This window comes from Myiozetetes cayanensis, unplaced genomic scaffold (genome assembly GCF_022539395.1).
Source record: "Myiozetetes cayanensis isolate MyiCay16 unplaced genomic scaffold, myiCay2020 scf2-11, whole genome shotgun sequence".
Lineage (NCBI taxonomy): Eukaryota > Metazoa > Chordata > Aves > Passeriformes > Tyrannidae > Myiozetetes > Myiozetetes cayanensis.
In genome coordinates, this window is record NW_026087411.1 from 99,731,256 (window position 1) to 99,748,731 (window position 17,476).

General features: G+C 36.4%; 1 protein-coding gene across 3 annotated transcripts in view; it reads left to right on the forward strand.

Annotated features, from left to right (window-relative positions):
- Nucleotides 1-17,476, forward strand: part of ASAP2 (ArfGAP with SH3 domain, ankyrin repeat and PH domain 2) — an 84,251-nt gene that overhangs the window by 51,082 nt on the left and 15,693 nt on the right. For all 3 annotated transcript variants that reach the window (XM_050315834.1, XM_050315833.1, XM_050315835.1), the window contains exons 10-21: nt 2,462-2,565; nt 2,680-2,749; nt 8,124-8,211; nt 10,005-10,053; nt 10,162-10,328; nt 11,885-12,018; nt 12,760-12,854; nt 14,885-15,074; nt 15,500-15,585; nt 15,764-15,879; nt 16,347-16,414; nt 16,947-17,060. In XM_050315834.1, the coding sequence (XP_050171791.1) occupies nt 2,462-2,565; nt 2,680-2,749; nt 8,124-8,211; nt 10,005-10,053; nt 10,162-10,328; nt 11,885-12,018; nt 12,760-12,854; nt 14,885-15,074; nt 15,500-15,585; nt 15,764-15,879; nt 16,347-16,414; nt 16,947-17,060 (1,281 nt within the window). The remainder of the gene's footprint in view (nt 1-2,461; nt 2,566-2,679; nt 2,750-8,123; nt 8,212-10,004; nt 10,054-10,161; nt 10,329-11,884; nt 12,019-12,759; nt 12,855-14,884; nt 15,075-15,499; nt 15,586-15,763; nt 15,880-16,346; nt 16,415-16,946; nt 17,061-17,476) is intronic.

Here is a 17,476-nt window from a genome sequence, read left to right on the forward strand (position 1 = left end):
CTTTAGAGAATACTGTTCTCAGATTTATTTCATTTTTAGCTATGCTGTTCAGCTTGAAGTCAGTCTGTCTTCATAACTTTGGAAGAAATAACTTCAAACCTCTTTATGCTAAGGGAAGTGGTTCACTAAAAACATGCTGCAATTAAATGACTCACCTTTTTTTTGTGCCTATCTGCATTTTGAAGCTGATAAAGTGGTCAAAGTTCAGTTTCTTAGGCTCGTGTACCTCAGTATGTTCTGATCTTATTATGTTCGAGAGATATTTAAAATGACAATGCTCTGTGCTAGGTATGTCCTCTGTCCTGGGGTGACTCATTTTTTCCCATAGGTAATGTACATTATTGCTGCTCCTCTGATAAGGCCATTGGGTCTGACCCTGTTATCTGTGATTTGTATCTCTGTTCTGTGCAATATGCAAACCAGAAATAAGGGAAGACCCTTTGGAGAGCCTGCATATGGAAAAGGCATGCTGAAATTGTCTGGAAGGATGTTAATTGTGATGGTGATTTGTGGAGTGGCCTCCTTTCTGTTAGGAGATAGACAAAATCATGCACTTCTTGTCAGAGAGCTGTGGAAAACCATCATCTGGCAATCACCTTGGACATTATTGATCTGGACGTGACCTGAACTGAGGATTTAAAATAGCAAATATGTTTGTCTTTAGGTTCTTTCCATGAAATAGTATTAAATTTTTTAAAGACACTGTTCATAGTAATGAATGTGTGGAAATACACGTCAGCTACAGCAGCTTCCTCTCCTGCTGAAGTAAGGCAGGAAGCTTGTATTATTGGTTTGCCAGTTTGGCCAAACACAGCAGCTGAGTGTAAACAGCTGAAGGGGGGAGCTGAAATGCAACAGAAAATAATGCACAGAAAGGAGCAGCTCAGACTTAAGTAATGGCAGTGGTGCTATGAGCAGGTTTTGGAGGTCACCTGAAATCTTTACGTAATTGAGGATGGGGAGAACTGAAATTAATTTCCTGTAAGGCCCCTAATCTTCTCGGAAATGGAGTTCCTTTACTGACTAATGGGAGGCAGAGATCAAGGCATTGGTAGGGCACAACTGGCGGTGTCAGATCAGATTTTCTTCAGAAGTCAGTAATTGTACACGTGCAATGCTTCTTAATGAGAGACAGGAATTTTTTATAAATGTTGTTCTGGCTCTGTGTTGTGCAGACAGAGTGCAAAACCAAATAATTCTGTGTAAACAAACTGGAGAGGAACAATAAACAGACTGGTTTAAATCAGAAGGCATGCTTTGTCAGGCACAGACATTTAAGTAGTGGCTTTCTAGTGCCTTTAAAAGCCTCAGATGCATGTTGTAGCTACCTAATACAGCTTCCTAGATTGCTAGCTGAGAGTCAGGGAAGTGGGCACAGATTGCTTCTGCTGAGAAGGAGCACCAAGGAGTGTTGCAGCTTGCGTGGGGCTCAGCTCGTGGTTCTCAGGACCCCTGAGCTCCAGCACTGTGTTCAGGATAAGCCTGAAATCCTCCAGCCTGGAGGTGTGGAGTCCTCAGTGCTCTGAACAGGGGTGTAGGTGGCAGCTCTGTCCTTATCATCATGTTTAGAATAGCTCATAGTCATGTAAGTGAGCTGCTCTGTGAGATTTTCCCTTGCTATACTTGTATTATCTGCCTTATATAACAGAAATGTAATTATGTCCATATAGCAATGATAATAGAAAAAAACCAATTAAACATAATAGTCATTGTTACTGTAGACATTTAAAAGTCCATCCTGTCATGTTACTGCTACCAATATAGCATGACACATCAGATTCCTCATTTTCAGGTTCTTTTTTTTTAAGAAGGTGGACTATTGCAGCAGTGGGTCCTTCCTCTGGGTAGTTCTGAGAGCAGCGAGAAGGGTTTAGTTAATCCTTATCTCTTCCAGTGCCAGAATTCTACTTTGTTTGAGATATTTTGCTTTAAATCATTCTTCTTCTGGAAATGATTTTTTCAGTTTTCCTATATGACTCCTGAACTATGTTACCAAGAGGTCTCTTGTGCTTTTCAGACAATAACTTGACTCAATTTCCACAAAGAAAATCACTTCTTCAGATTGATGTATATAATTCTCTTTTTTACAATGGAAGGGTAGACTAGCAATGACAGGTAATAATAATCTCTAATGTTTGTAGCCCATAGTGTTTGCATGAGCTGGAAAACCCACTGCTTAATTAAGTTTTGAGCTAAAACCCCAATATATTAAAACCAACAGTAAATCTAAATAAAACAAGTGAAAGGATTTTGGCAGTTGCTGATAATGGCTACTTCTCAAATGGTTTTTGTGCCCTCTGAAAAAAGAAATGGATCTTGTTCTTTCTCACTGAGGAGGAAAAATATGCTTCATTTGGCCTGTTGGATTAGGGCAGGAAGGAAAAGCTCTGAAACTCATTAATGGGGGGTTAGTTTGGTTGAAAGTGTGGAATGCATTACAAATTGCTGTTGATTATTTCAGGATTCTCAGATTCGCCAGAGTACAGCTTACAGTTTACATCAGCCTCAGGGAAACAAGGAACATGGCACTGAACGGAATGGCAGTCTGTATAAGAAAAGTGATGGGTAAGTACTGCTGGAGTCTGCTGGAAAAAACGTTAGGTCCTAAGAACTGAAGCAGTCTCATACAAAATACATTTGAAACTGAGTTACCTTTTTTCTTTTCCCCCTTTAAACCAGAATCAGAAAAGTGTGGCAGAAAAGGAAGTGCTCAGTTAAAAATGGTTTTCTTACAATTTCCCATGGTACAGTAAGTATTTGTTTACAGTATTTTATGTACATGGTTGCTAATATGAAAAGATTTGCTGGTCTATATTTGTAATTTGGAATTAGCTAGATGCCTGATGCAGTGTTTTGAATATGAGGGATACTATTTTTTTAAGACAACTTCTCAGAAATATATCACGACATACACAGTATCTGAAAATACAGCTATTCTAATGCTTATGACTATTAATGGGAAAAAAAGGGCTTTTTTAGTGACTCAGTACATGTGAGTGTTCGTATTTTACCAGTATATCTAAAAATACAAATTTGAACTTCTTTTTTTTTTTTTTTCAAAGATATGGTTGGGCATTAAGCCATCTTTAAGATAGGAGTTAAACAACTTTTTATATTTGCAAGATAAACTGAGAGTAGATTTGCAAGATAAACTGAGAGTATGCTGAATCTCTTCTCTCCCCCAGATTTGCTGGTATATTGTAGTCTGTTAGGTAACTCCTGAGAAGTAGCTGTTGGTGAAAGTCAACTCTGAAAACAACTTCTGCCAGAATGACAGAAAATAGAGTCCGTCTCTTTTACTGCTACCAATATTTGAAACACATTAGGTATAGATATTAAAAGTTTGTTAAAATTATAAAAATTTATACTTTCATGTTTTGGACCTTTTGCATTTGGCTTTCAACTTGATTTTGCTTTCTTGTAACTTTTTCTTTTTGTACTGTTTTCTCAAAACTTTTAAGAAACTTTCTTAAGGCAAAAAATAACTCAGTGTCACTATTTCCCATTCTTGGTCTAATAAACAGTCCTGTTTCTTGATCCTGTTATGAACTGTTCTGTTCTTCATCCTGTTATGCCTGTTGCTATGACTACAAGTTGACCCTGGCAGCAAAGATGAATCAATCTCTCATTTGTGCATCTAAGCACAAGCTGCTGCCTTCAGAATTGATAACCAGGAGTTAAGGAGGAGTGTAAAGCCAGCCCTGCAAAGCAGAGTCATTACTGTGGCTTTGGAATTGTCCACCAGTTTCTCCCTCTTGTCATATGAGTTGTCTTGGTCAGAGAAAAGTCTGTTGGTGTGTTCTGTGCTGGTGTCTGCGAGTGCTGTGATTGCACTTGGCGTTGGACACGCTGTGCTGGTACCAGTGGGAATGTAGCTGGGGCAGCTCAGGGCTGGCAGGGGCTACGAAATCCACTTGTGGAGCAGAATTTGAAAACTTTCACATACGAGTGCAGTTATTGAGTCTGTCAAGATACTGCTTTCTTCTCTTTTTATAAGCTGTCTACCAGATGGTCTGACATTTTTAGAAGCGGTAAGTTCCCACTGAAAACAGTGGAGCTGTAGCTGGAAATCAGTTCATAGATAGTTTAATGTGAGTTTAGCTACGTGAGTTTCACAGGTTTGGTCTTGATTTTTTTAAATTACAACATTAAAAGAGTCCCTTCTTGTTTTATAATACACTTCTAAAAAGTACTTTTACTTATTTGCTTACTTTCCCCTTATGTATTGATGGCAGTTTTATATAAAAAATTAATGAATATTTTGTAGACACTGAAACGAGTAGAAGCGATTTCTGTTTATTAAGATTTTTTGTAATATCCTCTGAGAATTCTGAAGGAACAACATGGGATTTCCAAGCTTTCTCAGGGTTGATATCTCCTGGTCTCTAAAATATGATGTCCTGTTCTCTTGTCCCAACAGTTCATTAAAATGAACCATCTCTCAGAAATTCAGTCGACTGTTTTGTTTTCTTTATGAAATACAGATTTGTAAATGCTTTTCCTTTAAAGGCTAAGTATTCTTGATGGATTTCTCTTCTTTGGTTGTGTAGCCTCTCTTAATGAGGGACTATTTTTTCACTTAGTTTCTAGACCAGCTATCTTCAGGCGGTTGCAGATGCCGTATTCCGAGTTAAACTTGCCTGGCAAGTGCTCTCCTGACAGATGGAGAGAGTATGGTTGGTTCTCTATCAGTCACCCAGCTGTGCTACTGAATGTACCTGCCTGCATTGCAGAAGTTACACTTTTAGACAACTAAAAGCTTCAAAGAAATTAGCATTCATAGAGCAATGTGCAAGGTAATGGCTGATGGAAAAACAGACACTGGTCCTTTGTGTAATTATTAGTAGTCAAACATTTCCTGACATCTACCTGACTGCAATTTAACGTACATGGATGAAGAGACAATGACAGAAGCAGATTGAACCATGTAATTAGGAATTCCTAAGTGCTTTTCAGATCAAGAAGTCACAAGGAAGAAACTCAGATTTCAGAAACATCAGATTCCTCAAAGTTAATTTGTTTTTAAAGAACTTAAATGAAATTTGCTGGTTGTCTGGAAAAAAAAAAAAAGAATATAAGTTAACCTCATGGTTGAGGAATCCTTCTTTGTTCTTCTTTCTTTATTGCTTGAAAGTTTAATCTACCATGATGATTAGTCTGAAGACAAAACAATCAGATTTAATCTTTTTACTCTGAAGTAAATCACTGTGATATCCAGAAAAAAATGCATTATGAAATCGACCAACCAGTCTGTTAAGTGGACACATCAGCTCGTACCTTTTATAAAAATCAACTCTGTATCATGGCACTCCTGTACTGTTTCAGATGCCTAACCTTTTGATTCCTACACTTACTGTTTGTTGCTGGAACAGATTAGAAGTCAGTCTTACTGGATAGGGGGTTACCATTTCTTCAGGAAGCAGTGTGAGTTGATGCTTAGGTCTGTGTATGGCATGAAAAGTGCAGCACATCTTTTGAAGGTTGTTAACATGGTTGTTAACGAGATGTCCAGAAATTCAGCAGTGGTCTGAACAGAGGATTGAACAGGAAAATGAAGCTCAGAGGTTTCAAAGAAGTAGCATAATAGCAGTTACACATTTGTTATCATTTTCTATATCCAATGTCTCCTAATCCTGCGAATGTCCAGATCCACCTACAGTAGCTTAGTGTGGCTGAAGAATTTGTACAGCCTTACCTCTCTTTGTCCTTTACCTTCAACTTCTCCCCAAGCACCATCTGCCTTGTGATGGAAATATGTTATTTACTGCAGAGTAGAAACATGAATTGGAGCCCCTGGTGGTCTAGTGGTAAAGGCGCGGCGCTATCACCGCCAAGGCCCGGGTTCGATTCCTGGTCAGGGCCACTCCCAGGCAGGTGGAGCTCGTTAGCCCTTAAAGGCAGCCCATCTACCTCCTGAGGACCTCGCTGCCACCGTCCAAGCTCGCTTGGCCCCGGCAGATGAACCTTAGGATTAAAGGGTGGGCTCAGTTCCGCGCACACTGTGTCTCACCTAAAAAATCCAATGCGCAGGCTGGAAGGTGGAAAGACCTTCCCTGGATCTTCGCTCGTGAAGACTGGCCATTATATATTATTAGAAACATGAATGAGGTGTTATTAACCACATGCTAAGGGTTTTTAATACCCTCGTTAATGCTGATTTCAGGTTAGGAGATCCTCAGATAAAAGCTTTAGAATATGTGTGTGGAGTATGTGTGGCCCAGGATGTGTTCCAGGTTGTTGCAGCCATTTCTTTGGGTTCTCAGATCCTAATACAGAATTATTAATGCTGCATTCCCTTGTCCAGAGGGATGGGTTCTGTGTGCATTGGTCCTGCAGCCCTCTCTGAAGTATTTTAATGCATTCATTTACAGCTTCATATTTCATAAGTTATAGAAAACTAATTAGGTCCCGAATGTGCTTCAGATCCAAAGTCCTGGGGCAGGGGGGTTCTCTCTTAACCTAAATGTACTTACGTTTTTACGATCTCACAGAGGCTTTGAGAAAAGTATATATGAGCTGCCCAGTGTCTATCTAATTAATAATTTATGAATATTTCTATATAAATATATATAATTATATATTTATATGTAATCCAAAACTAAATAATTAAATCTCTATGCACTTTTACTTCTAAAAGGAATGTCTGGTATTTGAAAAGCTATTTATTAGGCAGAGAATACAATGTGGTTGTCAATAAATTGTCATCTTGCTGCCTCTGAAACCTCTCTTGGGTATAATTCATTTTACATTGACCAGCAAGTGACCTGCAGGTTTATTGTTTCAAAGCTTGCATGACTTTGTTTTGTCTGCTGCTTATGCTGGGCAAAGCATGAGCCTGCTGTTTTTCAAGGACACCATGATTCTTTTTTTTTTTTCTAACAGGAAAAAAACCCCATAATTGTTTCCCTTCTTATGTTTCTCTGTGGGTTTGATTTTTTTAAACTGTTGTTCAGATAAAATGGTGGTGTTCTTTTTTTGGCCAGCTACATTGTTTTATCAGATTGTTTCAAGGGAATCTTTACTCTTTGGACTTGTTGTCTCTCTTTTTTTGAATTAAATGTTTTCATCAATAAATTTAGAAGAGATTGTGAGAATATCTTTGTTTCTTATGATTCATTGCAAATTAACTCAGCTTCATTTGATAATGTGTTTATGAAAATTACTATCTTTATGATAGTACTTTCCTAATGGTTTAAATTACTGTTTTTCAGATATTATTGCCTAGAGCAAAGGCTCACTAGTTAAGTCTATTTTCATGATTTAGTTATTCTAAAAGAAGAGTGAAACTAGTTATTCATTGTAGGAATTGCAAACCATTCCTCAAGTCAAGTTTACAAACGTGTCTTTCTAGGTCCTACCCTAGGTCTGTAGAGCAGGTGGGTTAAGGGAAAGAAGAGGTTAGTGCAGAGGTGCTATTTGAAAAGTCTTTGTAGTCTTTATGAGTCTTTCTCAAAGTGCAGGTTGCTTATGCAGTTTGCTTTTAGTAAAATATTGCCACTTTCTATTAAAAAAGGAACTGAAATCACTGAGGGGAACTTGACTTGAAATTTGACTAGAAACATCTATCATTATAAAATACATTTTGTTTCACTAGATTTCTTAGTAAGTGGCTAGCTTAGTTTAGTTTTACATATTCTTGCTGCAAGAATTCTCTATGCAAACTTCCTATTTTCCTTCAATGTGTACCTTTACTGATTTAAAAATTGAGCATTCGTTCTAAACTGATTACCTAGGACCCTTCAAAAACATTAGTAGGAGTCAAACTATTTAATTACTGAAAACGAAACAACTGATTTTTTTAAACTGAATGTCTGAGTGTTAGGGGATTAAATGTAGGATGAACTTGTCTCTTTTTCGTGCCTGATTCCTTCAGATGATAAGTGTTACCAGTTAAAGTAAATTGAAGTGATTTTACCTCCTTCCCCTTTCAAAATTCTAGTGTCTGTCCAGTTACCAGTGAATAAGTAGTTTAAAAACCGCGATGCAGATGAAAACATGAATCAAAACTTTAAAAAACCTTTTGTCAAGTCTTCTTGGCCAGTGGGATGTTGTCTTGTGTTTTCAAACTGCAGGGCTCAGTCAGTGTTAATGTACTAAAATGTGTATGTTTTATCTTCAAATAGGCTAACCGACCTCCAGCAAAGCTCAATCTGTTAACCTGCCAAGTGAAAACAAACCCAGAGGAGAAAAAATGTTTTGACCTCATATCACGTAGGTTTGTTGTTTAGGTCTTTCTACTTGCAGCTCATACCAGAGTATCGCATTATTTCTGTAGATGTGTCAATAACCCACTTGAATGTTTTCACAGTTACAGAATCCTTCACTTTATAAAATGCCCTTCCTATGACACTTTGCCATTTCACTTTTTTTAGCATAATGCAACTAACTGTACCTGTGTCTTTGGGAAACCACTTGTTTTAAAAGCTGTTTTAAGCCTTTTTTTTAATATCATTTTATGCTGTCTTACAATAGAGTAACTATTTTTGCCTTGACATCCCTCTTTATTTTGAAAATGTCACGGCCGATCATCTTACAAAGTTATGATTTTTGCACAAGATCAAAAGATATTTTTAAAACTTTTTACAATTTAATTATGGTGATTGCTGTGTAACAGTGAAGAAAATAATGAAATAATTTTTTGGTTTTGTGATCTCATTATAGATGAAAAGGTGAGATAAGGAGTCTATGTGTTAAACCCACTAAAACTGAATAATTTTGGGATCAGAACAGGATGATACAAAATTATGTAGTAGAATGTTTTCTTTGTTTTCTCACTAGGACATTTTACTGAAATATATATCTCAAATTATTTGGGGAGAAGAATATAAATGTATTTCTCATTTGTTCCTTATCATAAAGTTGTTTTGCATTTGTAAATGTAAGCTGTGTTGCTTATGTTAATAGACTAGAATGCATGTGTGCAATACTCAATTTCTTCATTTTTACACAAGTAACTGGGCTTCCCTGTTTACTTTTGCACTTTTCTTCTTTGCTGATGACCATGTCATGTTTTGCCCAATATCAACTTGTCACATTATCATACACTTGACAAGGCACAACAGACCTCTTGTCCTTCTCCAGATGAGTTTTTCTCTTCGTTTTACTGTAGAGTTTAAAAATATTCCTTTTTTTTTTTTACAAAATGCAAACTGATGTATCATGGCAAGATAAAATCTCTTTATGTAGCACTTTCTATTCTTTCATATATACTCACTGCCTTAATATTTTCCATGTTTGAAGCTATCTTTTAATACCTTTTTGCCTGAGTGTTTTTCAAACTTGAGAGATTTTCATTTTAGAATATGCTTTTGCCGGTAGCTTTACCTCTGTTCTTCTCATTGACAATTCTAACTCCAACTTAGTCATTAAACCATGTCATATCTCATTTGCTTCATAGACTTAAAATGTATTATCCTTTTTTCTTTAGTAGTACAGTATGATAACAGTGCTTAGAATTACAAAAGTAGTAGTAAAATTAAAATTGTGAGCTTGATTTAATTGAAGCAGCTTGCAGCTTATGCTGGTTGTAGTTTAGACTTCACGTCTGGCAAATCTGTTTTGCCTTGTTTGTTTACTGTGGTTTCAAGAGCTCATTTGGACTCTTTAAGTCTTTCTATCTTATATATACAGATAAACTCAAATACAAACTCTGTGTTTTACTCCTCTCCCTCTCATCAGAACTTTAGGCTTGTGATTACTGAGGTTATATCTAGAACATGGAAAATTTCTATGCTCTCCTGCTGCTTATGCGATAGAAGCACAGCAGTGAAGAAAAAAGCTTCTGTTTAAAATGCAGCAAGCCACCTTGTGTAAACACGGGTCTAATCGTAGATGAACTGTAGGTAATAAGAGTGAAACTTGCTAAATTGACTTTCTGTCTGCCAGCACTGCAGTGATGAGACTAGAGACCTCAGCAATCATACATCAATTAATTTTAGATTTTTTGACGAGATTTCTGCAAAAATAACTTTTTTTAATCAGTATGTGAATTATTTATTGTGCAGATGACAGAACATACCATTTTCAAGCAGAGGATGAACAGGAATGTCAAATGTGAGTTTCTTCGCTAGTTTTATTCTTGATACTGGTGTTCTGCTGAGACTTACCTTGAACTTTAGAAGTGCCAAAACATTTAATAGCAAAATATTACTACCATTTTAGATGGACATCTGTGCTACAAAACAGCAAAGAGGAAGCTTTAAATAATGCATTCAAAGGAGATGATAACACAGGAGAAAATAATATTGTCCAGGAACTGACAAAAGAAATTATATCTGAAGTCCAGAGGATGACTGGAAATGATGTTTGTTGTGACTGTGGAGCACAAGGTGACTCAATTAAGCATATTTCTCATTGGTAAAAATTCTTTGTTTCATGAGACTATTTAAGCTAATGTTTTATGCTTTCACTTTTACTCCTTATCTCACAAAAATTATATGTGTAGGAGAATATGCTACAGTTTAATGGAACTACTTTAGTAAGATTGATTTGCTATATGCTTATTGTCAGTGGGGTGAAAAGTTACTAAGAAGCTTATTTTTGTCCAATATATTTTGCTAACTGTAGCTTTTGGTTACATAAATAAGTGAACTTACATAAGAATATGGTTTAATAATATAAGATTTAGGTAAAACTGAGCAGCCATCAGAGACACGAAGCATTTCCTCAATATGCCTTTTTTCTTGTTTGTTTTTTTGTTGTTGCTTTTTTTTTTTTTTGTAATGTTTGACTAAATGAGATGGAATATGTCTAAGGTTGTGCTCATTTGGAAGAGAATGCACCTGCACTGACCGTGGTTTGCAGTGTTGGTTTTGTTGATCAATGAATTTCTACTTTAATCCTCTTTAGTTTATTTTTTAAATCCTGCTGTTTCCTGTGTTCTTTTATGTTAGAGAGATGCTGCAGGGCTTAGGGTTTTTTGATGCAAAACTGTACCTGAAAACATCAGACCTGATGCTGTCTGCACTTTGTAAATCGATAGTTACTTCCAGCAATAGATATTGTATAAGACTATGGGAAGGGTCAATCCTGCTCTCTTAAAAGAAAAAGAATCTAAATAACAACTACCAAACCTTTATCAAACAAATAAGTTACTAAGCTGTCTGAAACTTCAGAAATTAATTATTTGTCTGGAAGATAAGATAAGACAAGACAAGCAAGGGTTATGAAAGGAGAGGGATGAGCCTTAGTATCTTTGAAATAGTGGAGTGAGAATCCACTGTAGTGTGTGCTGTATGTGCACTTCAGAATCACTTCTGCTTCACTTAGTCTGAAGTCTATATTTGAAGTACAAAAAAACCCCACCAACCCTGTAAGCATTGTTATTTCAGCTTAAATTGCATCGGTACTGCCAGTTGAGAATGTGACACTATTATATTGGTGGTAGAAAAATGCAGTTGCTGAAAGGTTGTGTGAAGAATGACAAACTGGACTGGTTGAGTAGCTCCCTTGGAGAGCAACGTCCTTCACAAAAATAAAATAAATATTTTAATCATCGCTTCTTTTATCATTAAAAAACCCCACTGTTTTTGTTTCCCAGTAAACATGAAGACGTAAATTAAAAAATATATAATTAATGGGCAAAACCCTTATTTTACTTAATAGAAAGTTCAAAACTGTAAGCAAGCCAAACTGTAACCTGAGGAGATCATGCAGAAAAAACTCCAGGCCAATTTAGTGTATAAGATAAGACAAAAAGAGCAGGTCATTTAATCAGGCCCTCAGGCCCAAGGGAATACACACAATGCCCGCCCGCCCCAGGCGTGGTTCTACAGTTTGATAATATGGTCTGTCCAGTCTCAAAACGATTTCACTTCTGTATGCTACATTTTCTAGAATGAAATAATTGAGTAAATTTTAATTCTGTGGGTGTTTTGTTTTTCAGATCCTACCTGGCTTTCAACAAATTTGGGAATTCTAACTTGCATTGAATGCTCAGGAATCCATAGAGAACTCGGTGTTCACTATTCCAGGATGCAATCACTTACATTAGATGTGCTGGGAACATCTGAACTTTTGGTAATCAAGTTGCTTTTATTAACTTAAAAATAGTACTGTAAAATACTTCTAACACAAGTATATTTTTAGCACTTTAACAATATGTTGTTCCAATCCTGAAAGTTACCTCTGGATAAATATAATTTAAGAAAGCTTAATGCAAATTTAATGGAACCTCCTGGAACGTAGTGTCCTACAGTAAACGTTTCCTTATCTTAGAATTCAAATTAGTAGAGGCTTCATTTTTTTTGTGTTTTCAGGTCTTTTTACCCTTGGTTCCTCCTTATAAGAACACAGCTGTTTGACATATAAATGTGCCTAAGATTAAAAATTGAAGGACTTGCAAATACTTATCCCATTAATTATTTAATGTTATTTTTAGAAGAAAACTTTAATCCCCAAAGGAAGAAAATGTATTCAGCTTTGCTACACAAAGAAGTTACCACTTATCAGCTGCTCTGTGTGACAGTTCATATGTGTGTTCTTACCCAGCATGAAGTATTTGCATTTATCATATGAACTGGTGTCTTGATGGATTATTCTGCAGTTATTTGTTCGTGTACTAAATCCCAGCTGAAAATTAACATCCAAAAAGGTACCTAATCTGCTCATTATCACTGACATAGTAGCAGAACAAGGAATCAGAAATAAGAGATCCCAACTCTCATTTTCCCTTGTCCTCCCCTTGGTGTGGCTAATACGTGTGTGGCCAGTAACTGAACATGTTTATTAAGTGAGCTGTGGATTTACTTTTTTTTACAGCTTGCAAAGAATATTGGTAATGCTGGGTTTAATGAAATTATGGAGTTCTGTCTGCCAGTCGATGAGACGGTCAAACCTAACCCAAGCAGTGACATGTAAGTAAAGAGCCACTACTTTTGAGAAAGGCAGACATTTAATTTAATATTGCTAAGGGGTTGTGCCGTTATGGTTTGGACTGGCAGGCCATGGAAGATGTGTAGTGTCGTATTTATAGTCTTATAGGCAAGGAGAAAACCTTTTTTCTGATGCTTTGCATGTCTGTTTTATTGAGCTTTGTCTGACTGTACCTTCCCTAATAGTAAGGATTATTTTACCAACTCTCTGAATCATGGTTTGTGGGACAGAAACAAATTACCCATGACTTGTTGGGAACTTTAAAGACACACAAGGATAGGGATTAAAAAAAATTAAGCAATTAATTTTGTCCTATTTAAACACAAAATAGAAATTGTAGTAAATTGCACATTTACCTGTAAGATACTGAACATGTGCAGCCCCTGGTGGTCTAGTGGTAAAGGCGCCGCGCTATCACTGCGGAGACCCGGGTTCGATTCCCGGTCAGGGCCACTCCCGGGCAGGTGGGGCTCGTTAGCCCTTAAAGGCAACCCACCTACGTCCTAAGGACCTCGCTGCCACCGTCCAAGCTCGCTTGGCCCCGGCAGATGAACCTTAGGATTAAAGGGTGGGCTCAGTTCCGCGCACACTGTGTCTCACCTAAAAAATCCAATGCGCAGGCTGGAAGGTGGAAAGACCTTCCCCGGATCTTCGCTCGCGAAGACTGGCCATTACTGTTTACTTACTGAACATGTAGTGTTTAGGAACCACATCTAGGACTGAAGTCTGTAATTGTGTGGAATAAAGACAGAACATTTAACTGAATTCCTCGAAAACAGTGAACAGCGATGGCAGAGATACAGAAAGGACAGCTGCCTGCTTGGCTGGATACAACTCCATCATAAAAGAGCTAGTAAACAATGCAGAAACAAACCCAGAAAAATTGGCTTTGCATGAAGCTGATTTTACATTATGTGGACTTCAAACATTCTGACAAGAACCAGTGTTAAACAATGCAGTTCAAATAATTTTTGACTACTGCTATCAATAATAGTGCAGATTATGAATATTAATAATTAAAAATTACTAATAATTTTACTGACTGGTAAAGCAATATAATTAGAACACTTCTAAAAATTTTTATTTAAAAAATAATTTATTTTGATACCTCTACATCTAAAATTTGGGGCTTTTTTATTGAAATGAGAATCCGAAGATACTTTTTAAAAACTCCAAAGGAATACTAGCAAATGCTTTATGAACAAGAGCTATCCATTGATTCAATTTGTTATTATTTGTTAGGTTTTTTCTTTTTGCCTGTTGCATAGTATCTAGGTGATAAGATAAGACTTTGTTAAATGCCTTCTGTGCAATATTGTGTACATCCCAAGAGCTGGTAAGGAGTTACACCTTTGGGAGGCATGCAAGCTCCTGTCCTGCTGTGATGGGAAGAAGAGTAGATATGTGTTATTGGGCATCAACAGCAAAAGTGATAACTCTCATGGATTCAGATGTGCTAAGTTTTCACCTTTTTTAGAAATGTAACTAAAAGCTCCACTGCATCCTCCCTTTTATGGTTGTTGTGAAAAGTTGCTTTAAAGGATGTACTTTCACTACTGGGAATTCAAATTCAAGGCCTGGATAGTCTGTGCAGAGGTATAAGATAAATTTTTTTGTGTCCCATGCCTTCCATCTCTTTCCAGCATGTGCACAGGAGTACAAGTCAGGTAAACATAAACCTGCAAGGCAACATAAAACCAGCATTATGAAACTCTTATGTATCTTCTGTACATAGAGCTGGGTAGTCTTTACCTCAACTACACACCAGAGTTTGGAGGGGAAAATTCATGGTCTGTCTTTGTATTGGATATTTGATTCATCTTCTGTAACTACATTTCATACTTGAAATATGAGGCTGCATGGTTACATGCATATTTAAAAAGAAAATTATCATAATGAATGAGAACTAGTCTTTCCCAGATCTTCATTCAAATGACTTGCATGTATTTATGGAAATGCTAATGCGTATCTTCTGATGAAAGTTATAAAAGTAAATCATATTCAATTTCAGGAATGCAAGAAAAGATTATATTACTGCCAAGTATATTGAGAGAAAATATGCAAGGAAAAAGCACGCTGACAATGCAGCTAAATTGCATGCTCTTTGTGAAGCAGTCAAATCAAGAGACATTCTTGGTTTAGTTCAAGTATATGCTGACGGCGTGGATCTCACAGAAAAAATCCCACTGGCCAATGGCCATGTAAGTGTTGTCAATTTTATTAGTCAAATTGTTATAAGTGCAATATGCATTCATTAATTAAAAGTTATTTGAAAATAACGTTTGAAACACTGTTCTAAATGTTCGTCCTTTTAACGATGTCATTAATCAATAACAACAGATGATACTAAATAGTTTAAACTAAAATTGGTTCCAAATACTATTGTATTTTAAATGCATTAAAACGCTAAACATAAAATCATTCAATAATCTGTTAGTTTTCAACCCATCTGTTTGTTTGCTTTAAAGATACGAAAGGGACACATAAGTGTTCACAGGTGTTTTTAATGGTAAAGTGTCTGAATATTTTGAAATTACATGTTTTAATTGGTCTAATTTATGTCAATTAAATTTCTGCTTCGCTGTAGATCAGAGGAAATAAATGTGGTTTTTCATTTTATTCTTAGGAGCAAGATGAAACAGCACTGCACCTTGCTGTTCGGTCAGTTGATCGAACATCACTTCATATAGTCGACTTTTTAGTGCAGAACAGGTGAGTGTATGGGAACTATATATTGACTTTGCTTTTGTGTCAAGTAATACAAATACTAAATGAATACAAATACTAAAACCGTATTTGCAAATGTCATTTTATTCTTTGAAAATCTTCAAATGAGAGCAATTAAACTTAAGTTTAATCTGCTTTCTTCTTCTTTCTTGTTCTCCAATAGTGGCAATCTAGATAAGCAAACCTGTAAAGGTAGCACAGCCCTGCATTACTGCTGTCTAACAGACAATGTTGAGTGCCTCAAGCTGCTGCTGAGAGGGAAAGCTTCTATTGAAATAGGTAAAAGGGTAATGTGTGCTTCGATTTCCTATTTGTCACTGCTTCAGATAAGAAACAGTGAAGTCAGAATAAGTGCATCTTCTCCTCAATTGTTTATCGTAATTCTGTAAACATAATCCTCATTATAAGAAGAATCAATATTCACTGTTTAGTTCAAATTTAAAATTAACTTATACATTACACTTATTTTTAAACAGATTTAGTTTTTTAATTGCTGTCTTTTATGTCTGCCATTTATACTGCCATTTCATGGCTGTCATTCATATATATATATATAGCATGTTGAATTACTACTGCTTGTCTTGAGCAGAGGGGTTGGTAAGAGTTGAACCTACCTATGAAGGAAAGAGATGAGTTTTAAAGTGTTGATCTAGCACTTCACTATGTATCTGCAGGTTTGTCTTTAGTAATGGACATGTTAATAATGACACTGCTCATCATATATTTCTTTTCTTGCTGTAATATAGCAAATGAAGCAGGAGAGACGCCACTAGATATAGCTAAACGTTTAAAACATACTCACTGTGAAGAGTTGGTGAGTATTGTGTCTTTCCATGTCTGCATTTATAAGCAAAATCATGTCTGAACATTTAACAGTTTACAATTGAATGATCGGTTAATATATTCCAGACACAATAGTGGTATGCTAGAAATAGTTATATCCTTAGAAATAGTTATAGGCTTTTAGGAAAAAGGCTATATTTCTCTTTAAATGCATCAGAAATGCTAAAATTCTTGGGGCCAGGGGATGATTCTGTTTGAGCTATTAGTCAGAGATCCACAAGTAAGATTCCCTGAGTAAGTTTTCAGATGATACCAAGTTGAGTGAGTGTTAATCTGCTGGAGGGTAAGAAGGCTCTGCAGAGGGATCTGGACAGGCTGGGTTTATTTGTGTTGTATTTGGTACCACAGCTTAATTCTTTAAATTTACCTGAGTGCAGTAACTTTCCACATTACTGAAATCAAGATATCTTCTATATGTGGGCTTTGTTTGTTTTTCAATATGCTGTTTAAAAATAAGGACTGCACATAACATAGGTGTCAACAGTCACCTCGTTTTTCCTTAGCTTACTCAAGCACTGTCTGGAAGATTTAATTCTCATGTTCATGTAGAATATGAGTGGCGGTTACTCCATGAAGATCTGGATGAAAGTGATGACGATGTGGATGAAAAGCTGCAGGTTTGTATCAGCATTATTTCTCTGAACACATACATGTGTAAACATGATGTTCATAATTATTTCAATAACATTGCCTTTTACTATAGTGCTTTTTACTTCTGCATGAGGTTTTATATTTCTATCCCAGTATTTATGTATTCCTAGATATTGTATCATCATTCAAATAATAACAGCACTAATGATGATCCTTTAGATAAAGCAGCTTGAAACTTCTAGAGGTTCAGTTTTTTTCCAGCTGTAAAAATCTGTAGTAATTTACAACTAGAAATCCCTTTCTGGCATGCTCTAAATACGTATTTTTGATCTGTTCTTTTCGTTCACTTCCTTCATTTTTGCCACTGCCTTCTGCAATTGAGTGTCCTCTTTCTGAGTCCCTGAGCGCCATCTGATATAGGAAGGTATCTGCTACTCAGCAG